Raw genomic sequence first — 23543 nt, forward strand, 5'->3', positions numbered from 1 at the left:
TGTGTCTCTAGGAAGTGTTGTGTATATAATTGTGTACACTGTGTCTCTAGAAAGTGTTGTGTATATATTGTGTACAGTGTCTCTAGAAAGTGTATATAATTGTGTACACTGTCTCTAGAAAGTGTTGTGTATAATTGTGTACACTGAGTCTCTAGAAAGTGTTGTGTGTGTGTACACTGTGTCTCTAGAAAGTGTTGTGTATATATAATTGTGTACACTGTGTCTCTAGAAAGTGTTGTGTATATATAATTATGTACACTGTGTCTCTAGAAAGTGTTGTGTGTGTGTAATTGTGTACACTGAGTCTCTAGAAAGTGTTGTGTGTGTGTGTACTTGTGTACACTGAGTCTCTAGAAAGTGTTGTGTATATATAATTGTGTACACTGTGTCTCTAGAAAGTGTTGTGTATATAATTGTGTACACTGTGTCTCTTGAAAGTGTTGTATATATAATTGTGTACACTGAGTCTCTAGAAAGTGTTGTGTGTGTGTGTGTAATTGTGTCTCTAGAAAGTGTTGTGTTTATAATTGTGTACACTGTGTCTCTAGAAAGTGTTGTGTATATATAATTGTGTACACTGAGTCTCTAGAAAGTGTGTGTGTGTAATTGTGTCTGTACGCGGTGACTCCACAGAGGCGTGGTTTTGACAGAGGGAGGGAGGCGCGACCCCGCCCGTCTTGGTTTCAATTTTACCACTTCGCTCCAAAAGCAGCAGCAACAACAACAGTAGCAGCAGCAGCCCCCCTCTCCCCTTCCTCGTCTCATCATTGTTTTCTTCGTCCTCCTCAACCGCAACCAGCGAAGGAGATAAAAACTTTTTTTTGTTTTAATCCGCGCATTAGAGGAGGCGACGCGACATGGCGAGCGGGTGAGACGCTCCACATCACCAACCCCCGCCCGTCGTCATCACCGTCGGCTTACATTACGTAAAGAAAATAAACCCATCGGCCTAATCTCGCGAATAGCCTTCTCTCACTACGTTGTTGTCACGCTCGGCTATTTGTTTGTTTTATTTCACAATTGTCATCCGTGTTTACGTCTCGCAGGGCGCCGCGCCTGTGAGCCATGTCCGAGGCGCGACTGGAGGGGGCCCTCCTCCCGCTCCTCCCTGCCGGGGACGAGCATCCGAAGTCGGCGGGGCCGCCAGGCGAAGGCGAGGTCCCGAGTCGCGATCAGGCCGTGGCCGGGCCCGGGTACCGGGAGAAGGCGGCGCCGGGCGGATTCGCCGTAACGGAGGCTACCGCAGGCGTAGCAGGAGGACATCGCGCTGCCGTCGACGGCGCTGGTGGCGTTGGTGCACGTGAGGTTAAACCGGACGAAAGCCGCCGAGAGGTGCACTCGTCCGGATCGGCTGTCGCCGCCGCCGCTGTAAACACTGCCGAGGTCGTGCCCTCGCTGTCGGCGGACGCAGAAGGCCAGGCCGAGGCCTCGGCCCTGCGAGCCCGGGGCGTGGGCGACGGAGCCGCCCGCGAGCCGCAACGGGCGATGCCGAGCCGCGGGGAGTACGGGGCCACGGTGACCGAGGCGCCGGGCAGGGCAGGAGCAGGAGACGATGCCGAGCCTGCTAAAGCAGGTGCGGCCGCCTATACAGGAGGAGCAAACGCCGCTGGAGAAGTAGGCGCAAGCACAGCAGTGGCGGCAGCTCCAACGACAGGGACATCATCTTCATCATCTGCTCCGGGAGCAGCGGCCATCGGTGCACCAGCAGCTGCTACAGGAGAAGCGGCAGCAGTAGCAGCCGCTGCTGCTGCCGCTGCTGCATCATCTACCTCGGGAGGAGCAACAGGAACGGCCGCACCGACAGCTGCATCGCCGACGTCTGTTTCGCCAAAAGCAGCACCTGCTGCAGCAGCAGCAGCAGCGACGGCAGCCACAGCGCCTGCAACTTTTGAAGACGCAACGGCAACTTCAGCCGGAGCAGCAGGTGCAGCAGCAGGTGCAACAGCAGCGCACGCGCGGGCTTCTACGCAAGGTGGATCAGCAAGGTGTGGGACTTTGGAGAGGAGCGTCATGGACACTTCTTCGCCTACTCGGAGCCCCGAAAGGTCGGCGAACCAAGGAGACCCGGCGTCTTTAGATGCAGAGGTCAAGCCCGGGGTAGAGACAAATGAAGGCTTGGACGAGCAGCAGCAGCAGCAGGCGGCGGCGGCAACAACAACAACAAGGGGCGATCCTGCCGTGGGAGGGACAGGAGGAGCCACTCCACTCCACAAGCAGCAGCAGCAGCAGACGACTGCGGTGGCCGCTAAGGACAAGTACCCTGGACAGTCCATCTATCACATCAAGTGGATCAAGTGGAAAGGGGAGAGCACTGCCATTATAACGCAGAACGAGAACGGACCCTGTCCTTTGCTGGCCATCATGAATGTCCTGCTGCTTTCCTGGAAGGTAGCGATGAATTGTTTATAAGCGGCAGACGAGTGATGTGATTCGTTTAGACTTGTGTTAAAATGTCCCCGCTAGTTATACGGAACGACGAAAGTCCTTTCAGGTTTTACCAGGGTTTGGGATTTTAGAAACATTGCAGAGGAGGAGCACGTATTGGTTAGTTCGGAGAGAGATTTCTCTCAGCCTTTGGTAATTTGTGTGACTCGGGTTTTTTTTTGTGTCTGGGAACATTTGTAAATAATTGATTATTGTGCTGCACGTGTACTTAAGGGAGTACTGCTTTATTGCAGTTCAGTGCAGTGTTTGATTACTAATGATGAAAGTGCTAATAGTCCTGCAAAGGCAACCATCTGGCACAATCACATCCTTGCAGTGTATGTCATGTGATGGCATCATCCATTTTACAGCTGGGTGTCTTTTGCCACGCGAGTACAGCACCTCTGTTCACAGTGCTGCGCAAATTATATGCATATTGCACCCACAAGATCTAACCACTTCGTTTTGTTCTTGGTGCGTGTGCTCCCACATTTACCTGCTTTTCCAACACAGGTGTTGTTACAGCAGTTTATTAGCTTCCAGCAACATTTCCACCTACATTTTTGTTGTTAATTTCTCGTGTGATATGTATTTTTTTTAGTTTTCTAATCTGTGTTTTTATATTCTGACATTAACTGTTCAGTTGTGCAACTTTCCATGATGATTTCGGTAAATGTGTACACGTTTTTGTGATTGCTCAGTTTCTAATCCTTAATTCATCCCTGGCACTTGAAATAAGAGCATTAAAGCCTCTAATTTTCCTTTACATTCCCAAAAAGAACCATGCAGGTATTTTTCATTCTCATTACACAATTGTAATGGATTCCGGTGCACATGTATTAATCATTATAAAACAAGGGAGTACTGCTTTGGATAACTGTATTTCGAAAGAGCTTTGCACGCTCGGCTAATAGAATTCTGAAATGGTAATTGTGAAAAGTGCTCTAATCGTAACAAAATACTGTGTTCAAGCGAGCCCAAGCTTGGCTAGCACCGTCATCAAATGTCTACCTCCCATGTATAAGTAGAGCAGTGTGATTTCCTACTTCCTTGTTTGCACACGTAAATGTATCCAAAAAATACTAAGCTAGGTCATTGCTTTAATTTGTACGCATATGAGATCACCTTTCTGTTTTGTTAGAACGTATTATGAGCTGCTATAGAACAATTGTTGGTTATTTTGAGCCTGTGTATATCCCACTTAATCATGTTACTATTTCTTTAACTGCCTTGGATAATTCAGCTTTGATTCTAAATGGTATTTTATTTTCTTCCAGCATTATTTGTATTGTCATTAAAATGTTGGTGTCAATTACACTATACTTCAGCCCTTGTGATTAGTTTCAAGATATTTTAAAAGATGGCTTTGATTACTGTTTTAACCTGCTTTGCTGCTTTGCATGACATCCGCAGTTTTTCAGATGTGGAGCTGTACTAAAATGTGTCACGTTCTTTTGGACAGATCCGATTCCCTGCTGGAATGGAAATCATTAACGCTGAACAGTTAATGGAATGTCTCGGTGAGTAGTTCTTATCTCCTGACAGCGCAACTGCTACGACTTTGAAACATGATTTACTTGATTGCTTTGAAAGAGTCTGTCAGAAATATCATTTTAAGAGTGAAACCTGTCCTCAAGCAAAGTGCGAGATGAGTATGCTACGTTATCAAACGATTCTGCGAAGTAAAAGTAATAAGCTGATATAGCTACAGTATTGTGGGGAAATGACAACAAACTCCATGAATTGCATTGATATGGGGAGCCGTGTTGTGGATCCTGTGATCTGCAACAAAAATGTGTGATGCGGCGTGCCTTGCATTGGAAAAATTAGCTGCCCAATTTCACTAATAGGGAAATGGTGTTGCATGATGTGTAGCTAAATTAATCGTTGCTAAATTTGTGGATTAGGAGCTTGAGTCTTTCGAAGACCCAAATTTTGCAAATGTGCCATAGCGTCTATGTTTAAGGAATTACATTTTTTACTCAATATCCCAAGTTTGAATAATTATAAATGGTTTACTTTACGAATCCTATCAGCACAGCTAGTCTGTACTGATGAAAAAACTATTCTAAATAGAAAACTTCCTTCTGCATTTCCCTGCAGCTCTGCGTTAGCCCCACCTACTTATAGAGATCAAGGTTCACAGTCCTCGGAAGCATTTCAATCCACTGGGTTAGGGGAGGAGTTGCGAACCACCAATAATACATGCATTACAGAGATTTGCAGAGTATTGTAGTTCTATACCAATATATTCTGTTTAAAAGCTGTTGCTTGAGAGCATTGTAATAATATTACAAAAATTTAATATGTTAGACTTCACCTGGAATCCTGAGCAGTGCCATTTTCAGGTTTAAACTGGGTTTCCTCAGTAAAGATTTCATATTATTAAACAGTTTTATGTTGAGAAAAATGTTTAAAATAGTCGTTATTCATATGCATGAGTCATTTAATAATGCATATGTATGTTCTTAAAAATCACAGCTTACTGATGTTAAACAGAGTATTTTACAACTATAATTTTGGGTTTAGCCATCTGGCTTCCTCTGTGGTAAGAACATTTAACAATTCCGGAAGGTTACAAGTGCAAATCCCTATTGAGATAGACACTGCTTATGAATTCCTCTAGGACAAACAAAATGGGTACAATTCTCTGAAAAGCCAACAGTGGTTGACCTATGGATATACTGGCCCCAGCTAAGGGAATGTGTAATTTTCAACACTGGCTCAGAAGCACCCAAGAAGATAATTAATGCTGTATTGCATATTTGAACAAGGAGATTCGATTACTGACCTTTATGTGATTACTGACCTTTATTAGTGATAGCAGCTTTGAGCTATGTGTATATTCTTAACAAATGAGTCGGGTCATGGTACATTGTGAAAGAGCTATTGTATGTCACCATCCTCTCAACAGAATTTCAATACAACAATTTAGTTGCTTGCGTTTATTGTGGCTGCAATTTTTTTCTCAGCGTGCGTAGCAGCATAAACTAATTTATTACATCTAATATTTCTACGAAGTTCATCAAGGCATATTCTATTAAAGAACAATTTAGTAACGTTAAATGTTCTACAGCAATTGTCGTTGAGACGGTTTAATGCCTGTTATCGTTATGCAGGTGACTTCATCTTAGAAACGATGCCAAAAGAATTTTCCGAGGCACAGCGACTCAACTATGAGCAGGTAAATGTGAGTGAGCTGATGTTGTGACAGAATATCCAGTTGTCATTCTGCAGCCGGCTAACAGCGTTGTTGGCCTCATCATGTTCATTGTAAGGAATGCTGAGCTGGTTTCTGGGATATTGTTCCTATGTGCCCGAAAGAACAATTTGTGCAGCTCGCTTGGCACAGAATTTGATTTGGAAATCGCTTAATAAACTATTTAAAATGCATCCTGTGCAATAGTTTATATAAGGGATATGAAAAAAAGTCGCGGATCTAATAGGCAAATTTTAAATTATCTTGTCACGCACAGGACAGGCACTTTGCTACGTTACATTGTAACTAGTATGGCAGTGAGTCATTGATGCCAGATGTTTTTACCTTTCAGATTGTGCTATTTCTTATTGCATCTGTGATTTAGCTGTTATTGCAAATGTACCATTGTAACAAAGGCTTTGAATACAGCCCGATATTTAAATGAGGCTAAATAAAGCAGTGCATTATATCCATAATTGCACAGATGCACACTGCTTGACACATTTTTGATTTAAGTGTGAATAATTTAGATGTTATTTTCACCAACAGCTGACAATTTTTGTGTATAGTGCTTTAGTTTAATACTTGCTATAACTGCATCAAATGGCTGACCATCCGTAACAAATTCAAACGCACGATTCAATTTTAAGTCCACATGGGTTGCACGAATGCAATCAATCTTTCAATTACCTGTATTGGAAACACCTGCTGTGTGGTGTCTGGAAAATAAGACCTGGCTTCTCTTTGCTATGCATGTGAAATGAACATTGACGCATGAAGTTTGCCAAACTGGAAAATAATCCTTGAAAACCAAGAATAAGAAAGCTATTCTGTATAATTGTGTGGAGTTGAAAAGGCAGCGTCTCTGCTCAAATGATCACTAAATGCAGCACTTAAATCCATGGCCGGCCCCGAACCGGTGATTAAAATTTTATATTTTCTGGCCTTGGCGGGGGTCATTCAAGGTACAGAATGACCACAGTCGACCTCCCACAAAGTAGTCCTCATTTTATCACCTGGTAAAGTGTCTGTGGGCTCATTGAAATTACTTGAAAAAAAATCTGCCTCTATTTGTGTACACGTTACATTGTATACATTAGCATGCATCCCTCCCAAGTGACTTGAGGCAATTGCACGAAAAAATTTAAATGGTTTGTAGATGTAACCTCATTGCAGAGTTAATAGTCCATTGAAACTGGAGTTGTATTCATCCATTAAAGTGCTGATGGAACAATTGATCATTAGTTGTAAAGGTACCCGGTTAACACGTGCATTACGTTTGCGCACAATCTGAATCACTTTATGACACTCGGAAGAGTGATTGCACGGTATTACAAGTGACATCTGAGTCAAAAAGCAATACAAGAATTATGTAATTACACCATTGATTTATAATGATAACTCTTAATTTTCATTTGGAGAAAAGTGAGTACGCATTTTGTTCCACTATATATGCTTTGCAATGTACACGTTTAAATGCCACATGTCTGAACTTAGCTTATAAAAGCACTGTTTATGAAGGTCACTCAAAAGTTGTTGATTATGATCTTCAAGTTGTCTGTGGGACCTGCATTTTGTCCTTGAACTAAACATTTTGGCTGCAGTTTTCAACTGTGATACCACTAAGTCGCCTTTTCCAGATCCCACCCGGCAATTACAGTTGAACTGTGTTTCCAAAAGCAAAGGTTCAATTGTATTCCTCTTGGATATGAATTTGGCCATAATGCATTGCCATGCTACCTCTGAAATATATGAACACTGTACTCGGCACTACACTCTTGCCAGCATGTGAATTACATTGCTGGGTTTATACAGGTTATGCTAAATGTATTATAAAAGCTTTAATAGTATAATGCTTGTTTACACAGGACAGCCTCAGTCAGGACAGCCTCAAGCTGCTTTTTGTGTTTAGTTGTCCTTCCCCCGCACCTGATTAGCATGGTTGATTATGTATGGTGCAAAAGAAGTTCAGCATACATGCCTTATGACTCTTTCTCTGGAGGGTCTTGCCAAGTTTTTGCAGCATGGGACGATGATTGCTATGTATGTCTTATTTCAATCAAATTATTTGTGATTTTTTTTTTTATAAATCTGGACCATGACGTCGGCACATGATGGTCTACTCCTGCAAATGACGTTGCAGGCTTTCCAATGTCCACTGTGAAGCAGACAGAATTTATTTTACGTTTGATACATGCGCAGTTTTAATCAGAGCAGCCGCTAGATTAAAACCGTGAACCTCTGCACCAATCGGTGTATGCGTGACCGCAAGGCCATGTCAATTGTGCTTGGCTATTTTTACTGCAATACGTGAGTGTAACATGCATTGGTGCTCAATTACTTTTCATTCCTGGCACTTGTACGCGAGTTTGAACTTTGAGTTTTGTTATTGTTGTTCTCTAAATAAAATGTAAGTGGGGAAGGGTTACAAAAGTCAACTCGGTTATAGATTGGTAATGACCTTGGTATGATTCTCGCCATGCATAACTTCACAGCACAGGTGGAATTGGAATTAGCTGGCCTCTGCTTCGAAGAAGTACCTGGTCCGGTATCAGCATTCAGGGGACACAGGTAGCTAGGCATGGTGCTGTCCACACTTAAAACTCTGTCTTAATATGCTATGTTAGTTTTAATAGGTACTGAACCTAATTTATTTACCTGGCTGACTGCATATTAAACCGACGGTTGAAATTCTGCTCAGGGTTCTAATTTGCCTGCCCTGGCCTCTTTTATCTTTTAGAGGTAAGTAAAATGAGTACTACTTGGAAAAGTTGTCATCCAATAGAGAGACTGGCCTCCACCATGGTAATGTGGAATTTCTTGCCATGGCTCTGTGAATAAAATACTCATCACCCCAATACTTGAATAGAACTTGAGCAGTAATTACCCCCACTGCCTGCCAAGACTGAAAGAAGGATCGTTGTCTCCTGTGCGTACACGTGTGTCTACAGAACATCAGCGATGCCATGACCATAATGCACAAGCTACAGACAGGGCTGGATGTCAACGTGCGGTTCACGGGCGTGGCGGATTTTGAATACACTCCCGAATGCATTGTGTTTGACCTGCTGGGCCTGCCTCTATACCATGGCTGGTTGGTCGACCCACAGGTAAGCATCCCATGTTCATATCATTGGGAGGAATAAAAGACATAAACCACATCAACTTTTGAGTCTTTGTATGTGGTCCTTCTGATATATGGAAATAATACCAATTATATTTTACTCTAGCTTTTGTGTATTGGCAATATATTTGCATATCACAACAAGCTGTTATTTTTTTAGTTTTGTATTTTTAGGTAAAACTCTGTGCTTGATATTTCTCAGTTATTTACATGTACTTATTCATAGTATTGGCCAAGCAGTGGGTTTATATTTAATGTTGTACACAGCCAGCGGTTTAATAGTCGTAGTGCAATTAACGATGTTTAATTAATGTGGTTCAGTGAAAGAAGGCTTTGTCTTCCTCCAGAATTCTGATGTGGTCAAGGCGGTGGGCAAGTGCAGCTATAACCAACTGGTTGAAAAAATTATCTCCAGCAAACAGTCGCAAAACAGCGAAGTGTTCAGTGAGGGTAAGTGATATACACTACTCCATTGCCCTAACTGACCTTGGTTGTCAGGCGCAACAGTATAATGAAGGCACTCTGGCTGCGAATTGCAAAAACATCAACAACGTGCGTGTTAATGGTAGGCACTTTAGAAAACAACTGAGCCGCAAGCTCCAATGTAACAAATACCGTAACACAATGCTGATTGTGATTAAGGTCTTTGTGTTTATATTGGCTGTGCGGACACCTAAGGCTTGTTTTTATGTTTAGCCTCTTGCCTCTAGCTAATTACAATGCAGCCAATAAGGTTCTGGAAAGCATGGATTCGGAACACTTGAACATGTGCCCCTAGCTCGAGGTAAAATGGCCTTGGCACTGGCTTTTAAACCGTGTGCAACTTACATAATGGCCTTCTTATAGATATGGAAATCTGCCTATACATAAATTTAACATTACTCAAAAGATTGTTTTGGAGCAGATGAAAATTTGTATTCAGTAAGTTATACCCTTTGCATGGAATGCAAAAACAAGCGGCCATCTCCCCTGTCTGGCCCTTGTAGCAAGTATTGATCCAAAGAGCAGTTTGCTTAAATGAATCCTTCATCTCACCACTGCCCCTAAGGCTGAGTTAATGCTTTGTATGCTGCACACAGTGGTACAAAGTGAAGTAGTTCTGTATTAGTAGGGCTATTCCTACACACGCTACAAATAAACATTACTAATTACGTAGTCCTACAGATGTGGCATAGCAGATTACAGCTACGTTCTCAATGTAAATATAAAGAATACAGAATGATGGTCTGTACAACACAAGTCTATTTTTTCTGTTATAACTTTCGATATTATTCAAATGAAAAAAATCCAAAGTAACTCCCAGCTGTGCTTAATAATTGTTTTTCGCTGTGCTGACAATGCTTGGCTGTCGCTAACCTTGGTGGCTGTGGCTGACTGAAGGAGAGTGGTTATAACTCTGCCTAGTTTAGTGGGAAAACATGCATTGTGATTAGCTTCATGAACAATAAAAAGTAGATCAATAAAGTACTGCATAGTACTGTACGTGGTAAATCTGTTGCCATGCATTGTGGTGTAAAGCTGCGAAATTTAACTGCAGGAGCACGTTGCCGTCACGCGTAGTTTTTGATGTGCTCTTGCATTGGGCCTGAAGTGTCTTTAAAACCAGTTTTACTGCAGTGCCTTGTCAGTAGTGGCTATTTTTAAACACAACTGTCTGCAAGTTTGTCACTAATCTTCTTCATTGGTGGTATGCGTTTGGCTGATTGATGGGTTGTGTCTTAAAATACCTTTTTTGTTAGTGGAGAAACATGTTTGTGAAGGATAAATATTGTCTGCATATCTATTGGTGGTATCATACATTTAATCTAGAATTGTTTTCAAATTTTCTTGGGTGAATAACACTGTTAAACCCATACTGCCAAATGCATTCAACAGAAACTCTGGAAAGGGCCCCACCCCTGGAATAATATTTTGCAACCAGACCCACAAAGACCTCGTGACTTCATTACATGCTGAGTGTTGAGCATCTGCCAATTTAGTATGGTTCCTACATGATGGGAGGAAAGGAAATCAAACATTTACATAACTTGTCGTACTGCACATGCTCATTCCATCTCCATGATTACTTATTTAGAGAAGTTAAAACAGGATGAGATAGCGTTAACTGTACTTCCAAAGAGACTTTGCTAGTAAAAATAAAAATAACACTTCGGATAAATTACAGAAATGCTTGCATAATTATGAAACTAATGAGACAAATGACGTATATAAATAAGTTGTAATTGCAGCCACTTGACGTACGTTGGAAAGCTGTAGCATTGGCGTGCCTTGGAATGTCTAGCAATGCCTTGTAATGGCTTTAAATTTATGACAGGATGGTACAGTATGGCAGAGGTGGGTATGATGTGGAAATATGGCAGTTTGAATTATATACCATCAGAGAGATGCATGTTTATTTAGTACACTGTCAGGAAATGTATTGCTTTATATGCATAGTAAAAAAAACTTTTTACAGACTCGGATCTTTCAGTGGTTTTATTATTATTATCATTGCCATTATGCAATGTGTGATTCCATTTATGCACTATACACATTAAAGAGCTACTGAGAGTTTGTCCGTCATTTAATTTCTTGGCTTGGTAGCCTTAGCGATTTTCAGAATATGCTTTTATAGTTGTACATTATTCTGTTTAGTTTAATTTTTCAAGGGTCTAGTAATAAACTATGAATAATAGGCTGGAGTGGTGGGTTTATAAATATGAATACACTCCCTCGTGCCTTGAATTAATTGCATACTTTAAATTGTGTTGGTTGGCTTCCAAACATCATGCATATTTTTGTCATAACACCCACAGGAATGGTAGCAGAGCTGTTTCTGGACAGCACAGCCACTCAGCTGACTTATCATGGACTCTGCGAGCTCAACATTCATGTCAAAGAGGCAGAGATCTGTGTCTTCTTTCGAAACAATCACTTCAGCACCATCTACAAGCATAAGGTGCCTAATTTCATTGAACATCTTCATGGGTACATTGGTTGTTGTGTCATGTGGAGTTTCAAACTGAAGAAATATATAATAGGTGACATTTAAGGCAATGGCCCTTCATAGCACATCAAGAGACCAGAGAGAGGTGATAAGCATAGGAGACTGCACTTAACACCATGGGTTCTGGTGATAATGACATATCTATCTGGCCTCACTATGTGTGACAAAGAAGAACCATTACCTAAAAATTGTGAGGGTGTTTGTTAGTTTTGCTTGTTTGCACCACTGCCAACACAGGATCAAATAATTTGTTATGTTTGGACCACTTGCCACACAATCGCATGCACACGCATTATTATTGGCATTCGCTTTCAGATATTATTGGCATTCAATTTTCACTGATGTTGGCTCCAAGGCTCTTGTCATCATTTCATTGAGACTTTCCAAAAGGATCAGAGTTAACTCGCCCGAAATACCACCTTTTAAGGTAGTGTCAATAATTGTACTGTTTCTATAAAAATCGTTACCTTGCAGCTGCATTATATTGGCTGCACACACACAGCATCAAAGCCATGGTTAAAACAACCGGAAGTCAGACTTGTGTTTTTGTGAACTTTGTTATTTTTACAGCAAGAAGCCAGAAAAATATTGCACAATATTTAGATAACAGCAAATGAAACATGAACAACTTAATAAAGAATTAAAGCTTTCGTGACTGCATAAATTACTTCTTGTTTTTTTCGTTAAAGTCACGTATGTAGAAATACAATAAAATTATATTAAAATAAATCAGGACGTTTCGACCGCAACACAAGCGATCTTCATCAGGTGTAAAAAACAAATAGCGAGGGAGCACATAGGGTGACATCAACGCAACACATAGAGAGCGTTAAACTGCACGGAGGTAAATACAACAAGAAGATGAGAGACGAGTTTAACGCTCTCTATGTGTTGCGTTGATGTCACCCTATGTGCTCCCTCGCTATTTGTTTTTTACACCTGATGAAGATCGCTTGTGTTGCGGTCGAAACGTCGTGATTTATTTTAATATAATTTTATTGTATGTCTACATACGTGACATGAACAACTTGTCTAGCAATGGACCAATACCAATGTACTATACGTTTGTCTTCATTTCCAACAGAACATGTCTGTGCCCTGCAGCAACATGTTGAAAGGTCATTTGGCAGTAGCCAAATAATATTCTCATAAATTATTTTACAAAAACATTTAAAACCCATGAGTCATTAAACTGATATTTGGCATAAGTGGCATAAATTTTGATTTAAAGCTTTCGTGACTGCAGGGATTCATATTCTTGGTTCTTTCGGTAAAGTCACGTAGAAGGGAAACAATAAAATAATAAAAATATAAAACAATAAAATTCTCACGACGTTTCGACTGCAACACAAGCAATCATCATCAGGTGTGAAAACCACAACATCATCCGGTGTGAAAACCACAACATCATCCGGTGTGAAAACCACAACAAGATGATGATTGCTTGTGTTGCAGTCGAAACGTCGTAAGAATTTTATTGTTTTATATTTTTATTATTTTATTGGTTACCTTCTACGTGACTTTACCGAAAGAACCAAGAATATAAGTGATATAATTAGTGTTTTTGAAAATTGTATTGCGTGCCTACAAATAGCCTGCATGCGTATTCCAAGGTGGCACATTATCAATTTGCTCATTAAAAAGTCACCAGAGATTGTTTTCAACGATAACTTTTTAGGACACATGTCACATAATGAAGTAGCTCCTGTGGTAGGCAGATGAGGCATACCCAACCGAATACATTTATAAGCATTCCTTGCTAAGTATATGTGAACGTAATATTTAATAGGCTCCTCCCGTTGATTCATGCTTCGCCAATTTAACCAGTATCCATGGTGATTTGTGAATTCTCAAATTAACAGTTGTCCATCACAAATCGTTAAATTGTTTGTCATTGGCATTAATTTGTGGGAAATTACCATTTTCTAATCATAACAAAAACACTGTGCATGTTTTACACACGGCTACATGTGGCTGATCAAACTTGTTTATGTTTTATGGCAGATGCAGTTAGATCGCCATTTATTTTAAGTGCTTTTGAACAAACAATATTAAATTGGTCCAGCCCTAGTAAATAAAGTAATCGTGCATTTTGAGCGAGACGTTCTCCCATATAGCAATAATATATATACGAAGATATTTTATTTTGCATGCCTTTTGGTTTACCCCAAAGCCCACCATTAAGTATTAATTGCATCGTTTTTCTTATAAAATCAGCTATTTGAGCCAACACTCATAGCCGTTCTGTGCTAAGCGCGTATTTTTTTGGATGTGTATAGCCCTTTTTCCTGTGTTTTTGACGCTCGTGTGTGTACGTTTTGTGGACTCAGGGGCAGCTCTTCCTACTGGTGACAGACCAGGGCTTCTTGACAGAGGAGTCGGTGGTGTGGGAAAGCCTGCACAGTGTGGATGGCGATGGAAACTTTTGCGACTCCGACTTTAACTTGCGCCCACCGTCAGACCCTGCAAACCTGTTCCCTGCTGGAGTCAACCAGGAGCAGATTGATCAGGTTTGTCCACCGTGGGCGTACAGAATGCACACATGGACAAGCGCTGCATGGACAAATACTAAGTTCATCCACCACACAGCAGGGTGAAACACTTGTTGGTTACTTTTTTCCTAGCACCTTCATTTGTGCTGTTTATTGCTGACCAATTGGTGGTTTGTACCTGTGCTCAGCAACAGTAATTCAAGAAGAAAAGGTTAGAATTAAATAAAGCATGCATTTTAAAATTGACTAAACAGCGGTTTTATTTTATATCTAATCACTCTGCACCAGTAAGAAGCAGCACTCTCTACTTTTTCTAACGGGGTGATAACATTGCAATTAATTGAGTTTGATGTTTGTGATAAATTGAGATGGGTTGAAAGTGCATTATAATTACAGTTATACATTGTGTCTTTGTTTAAGTAGTTGGGTGTCTAGATGGCTAATGCTTGATTCGGAGTACCAAGCCAACCCAAACTGCTTTCGCCATGCTGTTGAATTTAAATTGTCTGCTTGGTCACCAATAACTGCACAAATTCAATATATACAAAGTATTTTTTTTTTGTCATTCTGTTTGGCTCCACTGTGTTTATTGGATAAAGTATGAATGTGACTTTATTAGTTCTGGGGTAATATATTTAGGAAAATATTATCTAAAATGCTGTAATGCTTTGCTGGCTGTGACAAATCCAGACGGATGTGTGCCTCATTGTAACTGCAGTAACCAGTGAGAGCTATTTGAGTCATGTGAGAATTCTTTAAACTACTTTTTATACTGTTGTAGGCATTTCACGATATTTACGTGTGTAATTTTCAGACACCTGCTCTTATGAGGCTACCTCTCCATAGTATATAAGTAGGCTTTGAATGAGGGCTCGTGAGACCCAGACATAGCAATAAGCATTTTAATCCTATGTTTTGCATGTCTGATTTTATCCAGATTACATGTAATTGATAGTGGATATAATTAGGCATGTTTGCAGGAGTTTGGGTTTAAGCCATGCAGACAAAATTAAGAGGTAGACTGCTTGAATTAAATTATTGATAAAAATGGAAACCGTGGCCATATTGATTAATTAACTGCATCTTGTTTTTTATTTACTGCAGGATTATTTGGTGGCACTGTCCCTGCAGCAAGAACAGGGTGGCAGTGAACTGCCAGCTGCGGAGAGCGACCTCGATCTGGCCAAGCGGCTCCAGGAAGAGGAGAATTTGCGTGCGGCGCAGTACTTCCAAGAGCAGGAGCGACAGCAGCAACCACAGCAGCCACCGCAACCGCCCCAGGTACAGGGGCTATTGTGGCGCACAAAGCCATTTTCCAGCACTTGAGGCACGGTTGATAAATAATGTAAATAAATGTTGTACTGAAATACATCAAAATCCTCTGGGCTGAAATAGGCAGGAGATGGCATTACAACACATGGGTTTATGATCTGTCTGTGCAGCTTTTTAAAGTATTAGTTTTGCATATGCATGGATTCATGCCGTGACACGACAGTCAGTCTTTCACATGCAAAATGAGCATTTAAAAAAGGAAATGTCCAAACATCCCAAAGGAGGATCCTCCTGAAAAAAGTCTCAGATTCAAATAAACTTCTCTCCAAAAAAATAAACCACATTTATTTGATGTCGTGGACAGGCCCAGCTTTAGTCGGTGGCCAGTATGGTTGCTTAGGGTGATCAAAATGCCATGACAAAATGTAAAGAAGGCTTGTGATGGACGTAAACATTTTTACAGTTTTTCACATGTAACGCCTTGGAAACATCCAAATGTTGATCTATATTTCCCAAGTTTTTGGAAAATCCAATGAAATAACTTAATGAACATTTATAACCACTGTTAATCAACAATTTTGAACATTACTCTATGAAGTGCGAGCAGCCGAGTTGTTTGCAAACATAATTTGGCAACAACTCCAGTCAACAGGCTGTCCAATACTTGCATAATGCCCCTGAGATGTTGCATTAACTAATATGTTATTTTGGTCTTTGCTCCGTGGGCAGTGCTCATAACCGTTGTTGGTCCCGAGCCAGTGGCGAAAATGCCATTTCTGTTGTGCGGGCTCATCTCTCTATAGGCCAACCACTGTTGACTTTCTAATAATTTTATCGACCCTGGATAGCTGATAGGCTGTCGACCCCCTCGCATGCAAGCAAACTGTCAAGCTTTCAAATATAAGTCAAGTGCTTAAACTATCGCGTCACCTGGCCTGATAAGGAACGGTCGTCAATGTAGCTTCATTCGGGCATTATTGCTGGACAGTTCAGATGACAGCATCGTTTGTGCCAATATCCATTCCTCTCTCACCTTCCGCAGCAACCGCAACAGAGGCAACAGCAGCAGCCACCCTCCCCTGGCGAGAGCCGCTCAACGCCGGCGGCTGGCAGCGCGGAGAGGGAAAGACGGCCTCGGAGGCAGGAGGATAAGAGCAAGTGTGTCATCCTGTAAGCACGGGGTCACCACTCGTGCGCTCGCACGCCAAGACCCGCCGTGTCCGTCTGCGTTGACATGCAGCCGGCGCCGGTGCTAGTGCGGCCGTGTCAAGTGCCCACCGATGTAAAAGCAGGTGCCACGTTGAATGGGTGTGAGTGCAATATGTGAATACGTTTAGCGATAGCCACTTGCGGAGGTTTTAGCACGTCGACCATATTTCTTCTTGGAACATGAACCAAGTGACTTATTTTGAACCGCTGTCTCACACTTTATGGTATGACCCACTAGGATGCGTATATACATATATAAATAGATAAAGTTTTGATGTAAAGCTATTATTTTGATAACATTTTGGCAACACAAGGACACGTATGAAACGGTGCCCTATCCTGTAATGATGTCGGGTGAAATTAGATGCCTGCAGTGTGTTGAATTAATGTGTTATCCAGTTTCAGCATCAACAACAGAGTTGAGTTGTCACCAAAGAGACTAGAAGAGCTCTTCCTGTGTGGTTCAAACACAAACAATTGCTTAATTACAGAGTGCTGCCTAGTTGAAATGTTTTAGACTGCCGAAGCCACTTTGTAAGGTGCATTTGTTAAATAACTTCTTACAAAATCTTATTTGTAAATGCCTACACATGGCTAAGATGGTCACACTTTGGTGAAACCTCATCTTGTTGGTATTGAGTGTCGTGTTCGGACCGTTTTACATCATTTGCTTTGTGCTAGCATCTTGGTGACATGTGGCATTCAGTTTTAAAATGTCATAATCGTCACCCACTTGAGAGGATATGTCTGGTCTTCATAGACTGAGATGAAAACATACAAAAACTTCTCTTGAATCCCATAATTAGGTTTATCCAAATCCTATTGACAACCATACTCCTAGTATTTTAAAATATATAAGTGCCTCTAGAGAAAAGGAATTAAACTTTGTTATGATTAGCAAAGAGTTGACTGGGTTTTTTTCAAAGATTGCTGGTGTCTTGCCCTCCTGGTAAAGAGCATCAGGATCTTCGTATGTAAGGCATTCTAGGATTCATACAGGCTTCGGTGTATTATCGAAGTTGTGTTGTACAGTTTTGTAATGTTTGAAAGATGTGATATTTTTTCTAAACTTACTAAACTAAAACCTTTTGGTTTAAAGTAATGTAGTACAAATAAAAAAAACAACAAACACATTTTCTTTTGTTTAAAGGGCAGTATTAATTATAAATTTGGAGAGGTGTTTTTATGTCATTTGTGCTTATACATCACTGCCAACATTTTTCCGTAATGCTTGTCCATGCATGCTGCATTAACATCACTGGACTGCATACAAGTGGACTATTTAAAAAAAATGTCCTGACACTCTTTGCTAATTTGAGGTAGAGTTTAATTCCATCCCTTGCTTAACCATCCATTACTTTCTGTTGTCGTGAAAACCTTGATCTCTTCATTTTGGAGGGAAAAAATGCCACTTTGCCACATGGTATGCATAGGTGTTTCAATGGTGTTTGAGTAAAAAGGTCCCACAACCCATAGAAAAGGCATTAACAAAGTAAAAAAAGCTAGGCCCTACATCTCCAGAGTATAGCTTTGTGCCCATGGCTAAACATCCGTGTGTCTCCACATAAGTCGTGTGTCATTAACTTACAGTTAGTGCTGCCTGTTAGGCTAGAGAATTACTTGAATCTGAAGCACTTGGCACACCTGAGAAGGACAGGCGGTAAGATATGGATGGGTGTGTTTTCTACTGGATGAATATTGATGATGGAAAATAATTAATGAATGTTCTATCAACACAAGTTCCTGCTTGACACTAATTTAATAATAGATGTTTGAGTTTATGCAAACATCCATCGAGTAACTAAGGAGTCTCACTTTTTTTATCGATCCTTTGCCACATTGGTGGGAGGGCAACAGGGAGAGTGGATTTCCTTTATACTCATTAATATTCTAACCAAATTACTTGGTACACAGCCAGTAACTCTGCTTGAATGTACATTGCATCTCTGTTGGGGACAGCTTAATATTTGCCTCTGGCAGCAAAACCAGCAAACTTTGTTAAATGCCATTGCCTGCCAGCACTCCTATACTGGGCCAATAGACATAAAAAGTTTTCAACAGTTTGCGCACAGAACATCCAATAGACTTTTCCTCATACAACAGCCCTTAGCTATGGAATGTGTGTTGTTATGGATTGTCTTTGTTTATGAGGTGGGGTTTTTTTTCAACACTTGTCATGAATGAGAGGCGACACTTGAGAGGGTGGAGCTGGGTAAGTGGACACGCGCTGTGAGTCTCTTTAATCCAACCGGGGTAAGCGAGCTAACGTGAACACTTTTTAGCCATCCCAGCTGTAACTACTGGCTACTCACTGCAATTTGGAACATTTGGGCAGTTAAAGTGCTCGAGGATTTTCAAAGGGGCACTTTTGGATGTCAAATCAAAGAGGCCCTGTAACATAACTTGTGCAAGCCAGTGTGAAAATGAACATTTACGCAAAATTGAGTTCCTTAGGAGTGCCAAGCAGCCAATTATTGATGGCTCTCGCTAGCTTGTCTATAAATTGGTGTAAGATGCTGCCAGTTCAAGGTGTAAAATGGTACAGTTGGCACATGCAAGTGCATCCAGTTCCTTCTCACTGAAACGTATTGGAATTCCTACTCAGTGCCAGCAATTTTAGACGGCTATCTCTTGAATGGACAATTTTAATGTGACCACAACCCCAATGTGGTTAACACATTGCGCCGAGTTCCATTCTTTGCCACAACCAACACCGGTGGCATGTGATATCTGAATTCTGACTAGTGTAATGAAGTATGGTCAAACAACCCCCCATGACTCGGTGTGCAAAGGTTTTCATTCAAAAGTGGATTGACAAAAGGGCTGTAAATTAATGAAAAATAATTTCCAGTCAATCCATACTTTATATGAACAAATAGAAAAACAATAAAACCCATTTCCATGGCAGGGATATGACTCTGAGAGAACTTGAGGCTGGAGAGCTGTGTTTTTTGTGTTATAGCACGAGGTTGTTTGTAAGAAAAACTTTACAATAGAGGTTAAGCGTGCTTTTTCAATTGTGGATATTAGGAATTATCATTTAAGTTAGTTTGAAATATATGCTTTTATGATATACATGTCGCGAAAGTTCTAGATTTGAAGCTTTCGTGACTGCAAGGATTCATACTCTTTGGTTTTTTCGGTAAAGTCACGTAGGTAAAAAATAAATAAAATAAAATAATTTGGTTTTCATTTATTTTATTTATTTTTTACCTACGTGACTTTACCGAAAAAAACAGAGTATGTAGCGAAAGCTACTGGGGGCAACACTTGTGAATTTGTAAGGGTCTCTAAAAAGCAACACTCATGCTGTACGCATCTGTACATAATGGGTCATCTGTATTTTAGCTGTAATGGGGGTCCAATTTCAGGCATAATTATTTTTTTTATCTTAATTTGTTTTATGTTTATTTAACCTACTTTTTGTACACCAACTGTTTAATCATCACATCTCTCATTGAGAACTCTTTCAGATAAACTCTAAAATGTGTTGTAATATTTTCAATAACAATCTCATTTCATTCATCTATGTTATATCCAGGTGCTGTGGCTTTTGAGTGGATTATTTAAGAAGTGGTTTGTTAAGATGCAAATATATTGCTCAATAAATCAGCTGTAGCTTACGTTCATTTTAAGCAGTCCGTACTGAGCATCTTCGCAAGGAATATCTTCCAGCCTTCCATTGAAGCGGTCAACATGACCTGTTGCAACCAATCGGACCTTATTATCAGCTCAACTCTTCAGCCGTTGGGAAGGAGGCTTTACGGTTCATCAAGCAATGCCACAACAGTGTTTAGGCCATTCCTGATCGAGTGTCCAGGTTTGTACGGAAAAGATCCATTTTGTCTTTAAAATATAAAATAATGATTTTGAAGTTGTCACAAGCAGTGTGGATGACTGTGTGCACCCTAGCCAGAGTAGCTGTGTCGTAAGATGGACACACATCATGAGGAGTGAAAGCACCATTTGTTCTGTGCCGAAGTAAAAATATGAGTTTGTTAAATATACTGAAGTTGCCCTTGCTTAGATGACGCACTGTCATTCATTTGCAGACACGAAATCGAATGTGTTTGACAATTTCAAGTCACTGTTGTTATCGGGCATTGATATAATATTGATGATGTAGTCTTTGTTGCACACCTATTTAATGATAGGCGAGTACTGTACTCTTAGAAGCAACAATATTCATTTATTCAAATACAATACAGTATACAATTTTAAAATATGACTAATGTTTAAGTTTGCCATGAAGTTAACGGATTATTTAATTTGAGGAAAATGTTAAACAAATTAGTCAGTTCATTGAATGTGATCGGGGATCTTGCAAAGGCTATGAAATAACTTCTGAATCATTTTTATTTAGAAATTATTAGCTCGTCTAATGATGCATGCCATATAATGCCTAGTCTAATTAAATATAAGAATTTATGCAGTAATAATTGCTTGGTCCATATAAACGTTGGCAAAAAAGCGTTGAGATTTTAGTGCGTTGTGTGCGTCATTGGCGTGTTGTCGTGTAATGTACGCTTGATCATATGTGATGCTTTCCACTTAAAGTTTTAATCGTTCACCGTCTCAACGTGTGCTGTTTGTTCCCTTCCAGTAATGCTTCCTGCATACATTACATTTATGTCCAGAAATTGGTTTTATCTTTCATTTTAAAACAAATTGTTTCCCAATTCATATTCTTGTTCTTTCGGTAAAGTCACGTAGAAGGGAAACAATAAAAATAATAACAAATATTTTTTCTTATTTTTTATTATAATAAATATTTGCATTAATTTTTTATTATTTCATTGTTTCCCTTCTACGTGACTTTACCGAAAGAACCAAGAATATGAATCCCTGCAGTCACGAAAGCTTTAAGTCAAAATTTGTTTCCCAATTGTAAAAAAAAAAACATTAATGAGATTATAGTAAGGTGCATGGCCTTTTAGATTGTACATGTACTAATTTCTGTTAAATGTACACATCAACTACTGGCTTTTTTGCTTGCTAATGCCAAAGCCATATTTTCTCAGATTCTATCTCAATATTAAGTTAATGAGATCTCAAATTGCCCACAGTGGTTAAGGTAATGTTATAGAGGTGGTAGAGTGAACTTTGTGGTGGCTCGGTGCTATGTAGCCACTTAAATGCCTGCCCGCTGATGTAAAGTCGCTTGTCTCATCCTCAATGACAATGCCCTTATATAGCGCTATGTCTTGACATTGGCACGTAATGGCTTTAGATAGTAGATCATGCCTGTTTAAATTAAAATGTTATTTAGTGGCTATGTTTTCTTTACCAGGGTACTTGGTTAAATCATACTACTGATGAATAATGTAACCTATCGCAATATACTCTGCAGTATGTTAAATTGTAGTCACATATACTTTATCACCAATGTAGCATGTTACAAAAAGCCAATAGGCTTCTTTACATTGGAGCATTCAGGACATTTCCTCCCCATCACATTACATTTAAACATGGTTAACAGGTTTTAGTCTGCTCAATTTCATAAAATCATAGTTATATCAACTGGGTATAATGTACAGCAATTTGTATCAAAGCACCTGGCTATTGAAACGATCCTAACCTCTGTTTTACAAAAACTGTTCTTAAACTTCCTGGTCTGAATTATTGCAGTTGCATCAGATTTAATTCTATTTTTTTGTGGGGATGTAGAATTGAGTACATGGAGAAATGGCTTATGGTGGAGAGCTGATGTTAGGTCGGAGATCGGGATGGGAATTTCAGGGTTCTCGCGTATTGACCGGTGTTTAGGTTACATTTTGTTAAATGGTGAATTCAAATGTACCATTTTGCGAAAAGTGCATCAAAAGAATGTATGTGTGTTTACTGCGTCGAAGCAAGTTTGTTTTGCTAACTATGGAGCATCTGTTAATGTGCTCCTTTGTATAATTTTGTAATTAGGCAACGGAATGCATCAGGTAGAAAATATCTAAATTGGGTTTTTTAATTACATTACTAAGTTGTAAGTCAACCGAATTTGGCTGTGTGCTATAAAGTTTCTATTTATACATTGTTGTAAATGTAAATTGTTGTAGGTAATCCGTTAACATTTAAAAGGCATAATGCATATAGACTACAGTACATTAAATTTAGTCACTAATATACTAAAACTCAACTTTTATGCACTTCTCACTCTAATGCTGTAAATATTTATTGGAAATACACACAGCCTAAGCTGTCTCTCAATGATAATGCGTGAAATGAGTATTGGTTTAATGTAATGGCAAAAAATCTGGACGACAAGTTGGTTCGTTGGTTTGTAGATGCGTTGACTTTTGATTTCACTTCTGGTGACCAAACCGGTATTTGTCCAAATGGCTTATTAGTGCCTGAGTAGTAGAATGGAAAGTTGTTGTTTTTTTGGAATCTTAATGTATACTGTAAACACTTGACCTAAGCATTTAATAACTTGTCGGTCGTAAAGTTTTCTGCTGCGCACCAAGATTAAAATTAAAGCGCTTAATTGCTAAATATTTACATATTTCAATAAAACCTAACAAAAGTAACTTGCTTGTCTTGTGTTTTTGTGCTAAAATGTTACGTGATTTCAATTGTCAACACCAATACATATACGCAGGGAAATGATCAAAGTGAATGGAATCCGAATATGCAAAAGGCAAGGCAGAATAAAGGTGTCAGTTTTTGTGCCAGTTAAAAGGGTAAAACCTATTCCTATATCTTGTTACTGGCAAAGGAGGTCTCATGGTGGAGTGCTTTTCCAAAACTGAATTTGATGATCAGAATCTTTATTTATCCTTGAGGATGCCAATAAGCTAAAACTCTTTCACAGACGTCCATTAGGGGCGGGTCGGCAAATTACAA

General features: G+C 40.0%; 1 protein-coding gene across 1 annotated transcript; it reads left to right on the plus strand.

Annotated features, from left to right (window-relative positions):
- The first annotated feature begins 643 nt into the window (after positions 1-643).
- Positions 644-23227, plus strand: MINDY2 (MINDY lysine 48 deubiquitinase 2). The gene is made up of 10 exons (XM_032945486.2): positions 644-868; positions 1047-2388; positions 3887-3944; positions 5544-5608; positions 8575-8733; positions 9095-9197; positions 11543-11685; positions 14064-14243; positions 15330-15506; positions 16540-23227. Exons 2-10 carry the CDS (start codon positions 1066-1068, stop codon positions 16669-16671), a joined length of 2340 nt encoding a protein of 779 aa, XP_032801377.1. The 5' UTR covers positions 644-868; positions 1047-1065; the 3' UTR covers positions 16672-23227.
- Positions 23228-23543: the final 316 nt, after the last annotated feature.

Source organism: Petromyzon marinus, chromosome 1 (genome assembly GCF_048934315.1).
Source record: "Petromyzon marinus isolate PM22_M1 ecotype Great Lakes invasive population chromosome 1, UKy_Petmar_22M1.pri1.0, whole genome shotgun sequence".
Taxonomy (NCBI): domain Eukaryota; kingdom Metazoa; phylum Chordata; class Hyperoartia; order Petromyzontiformes; family Petromyzontidae; genus Petromyzon; species Petromyzon marinus.

Excerpts from the sequence above, each read along its gene's own strand:
- MINDY2 (XM_032945486.2), top strand. The coding sequence starts at position 1,066 with ATGTCCGAGGCGCGACTGGAGGGGGCCCTCCTCCCGCTCCTCCCTGCC. Across the intron at positions 8,734-9,094 it reads GCTGGTTGGTCGACCCACAG|AATTCTGATGTGGTCAAGGC; the intron begins GTAAGCATCCCA and ends GTCTTCCTCCAG. Across the intron at positions 14,244-15,329 it reads ACCAGGAGCAGATTGATCAG|GATTATTTGGTGGCACTGTC; the intron begins GTTTGTCCACCG and ends TATTTACTGCAG.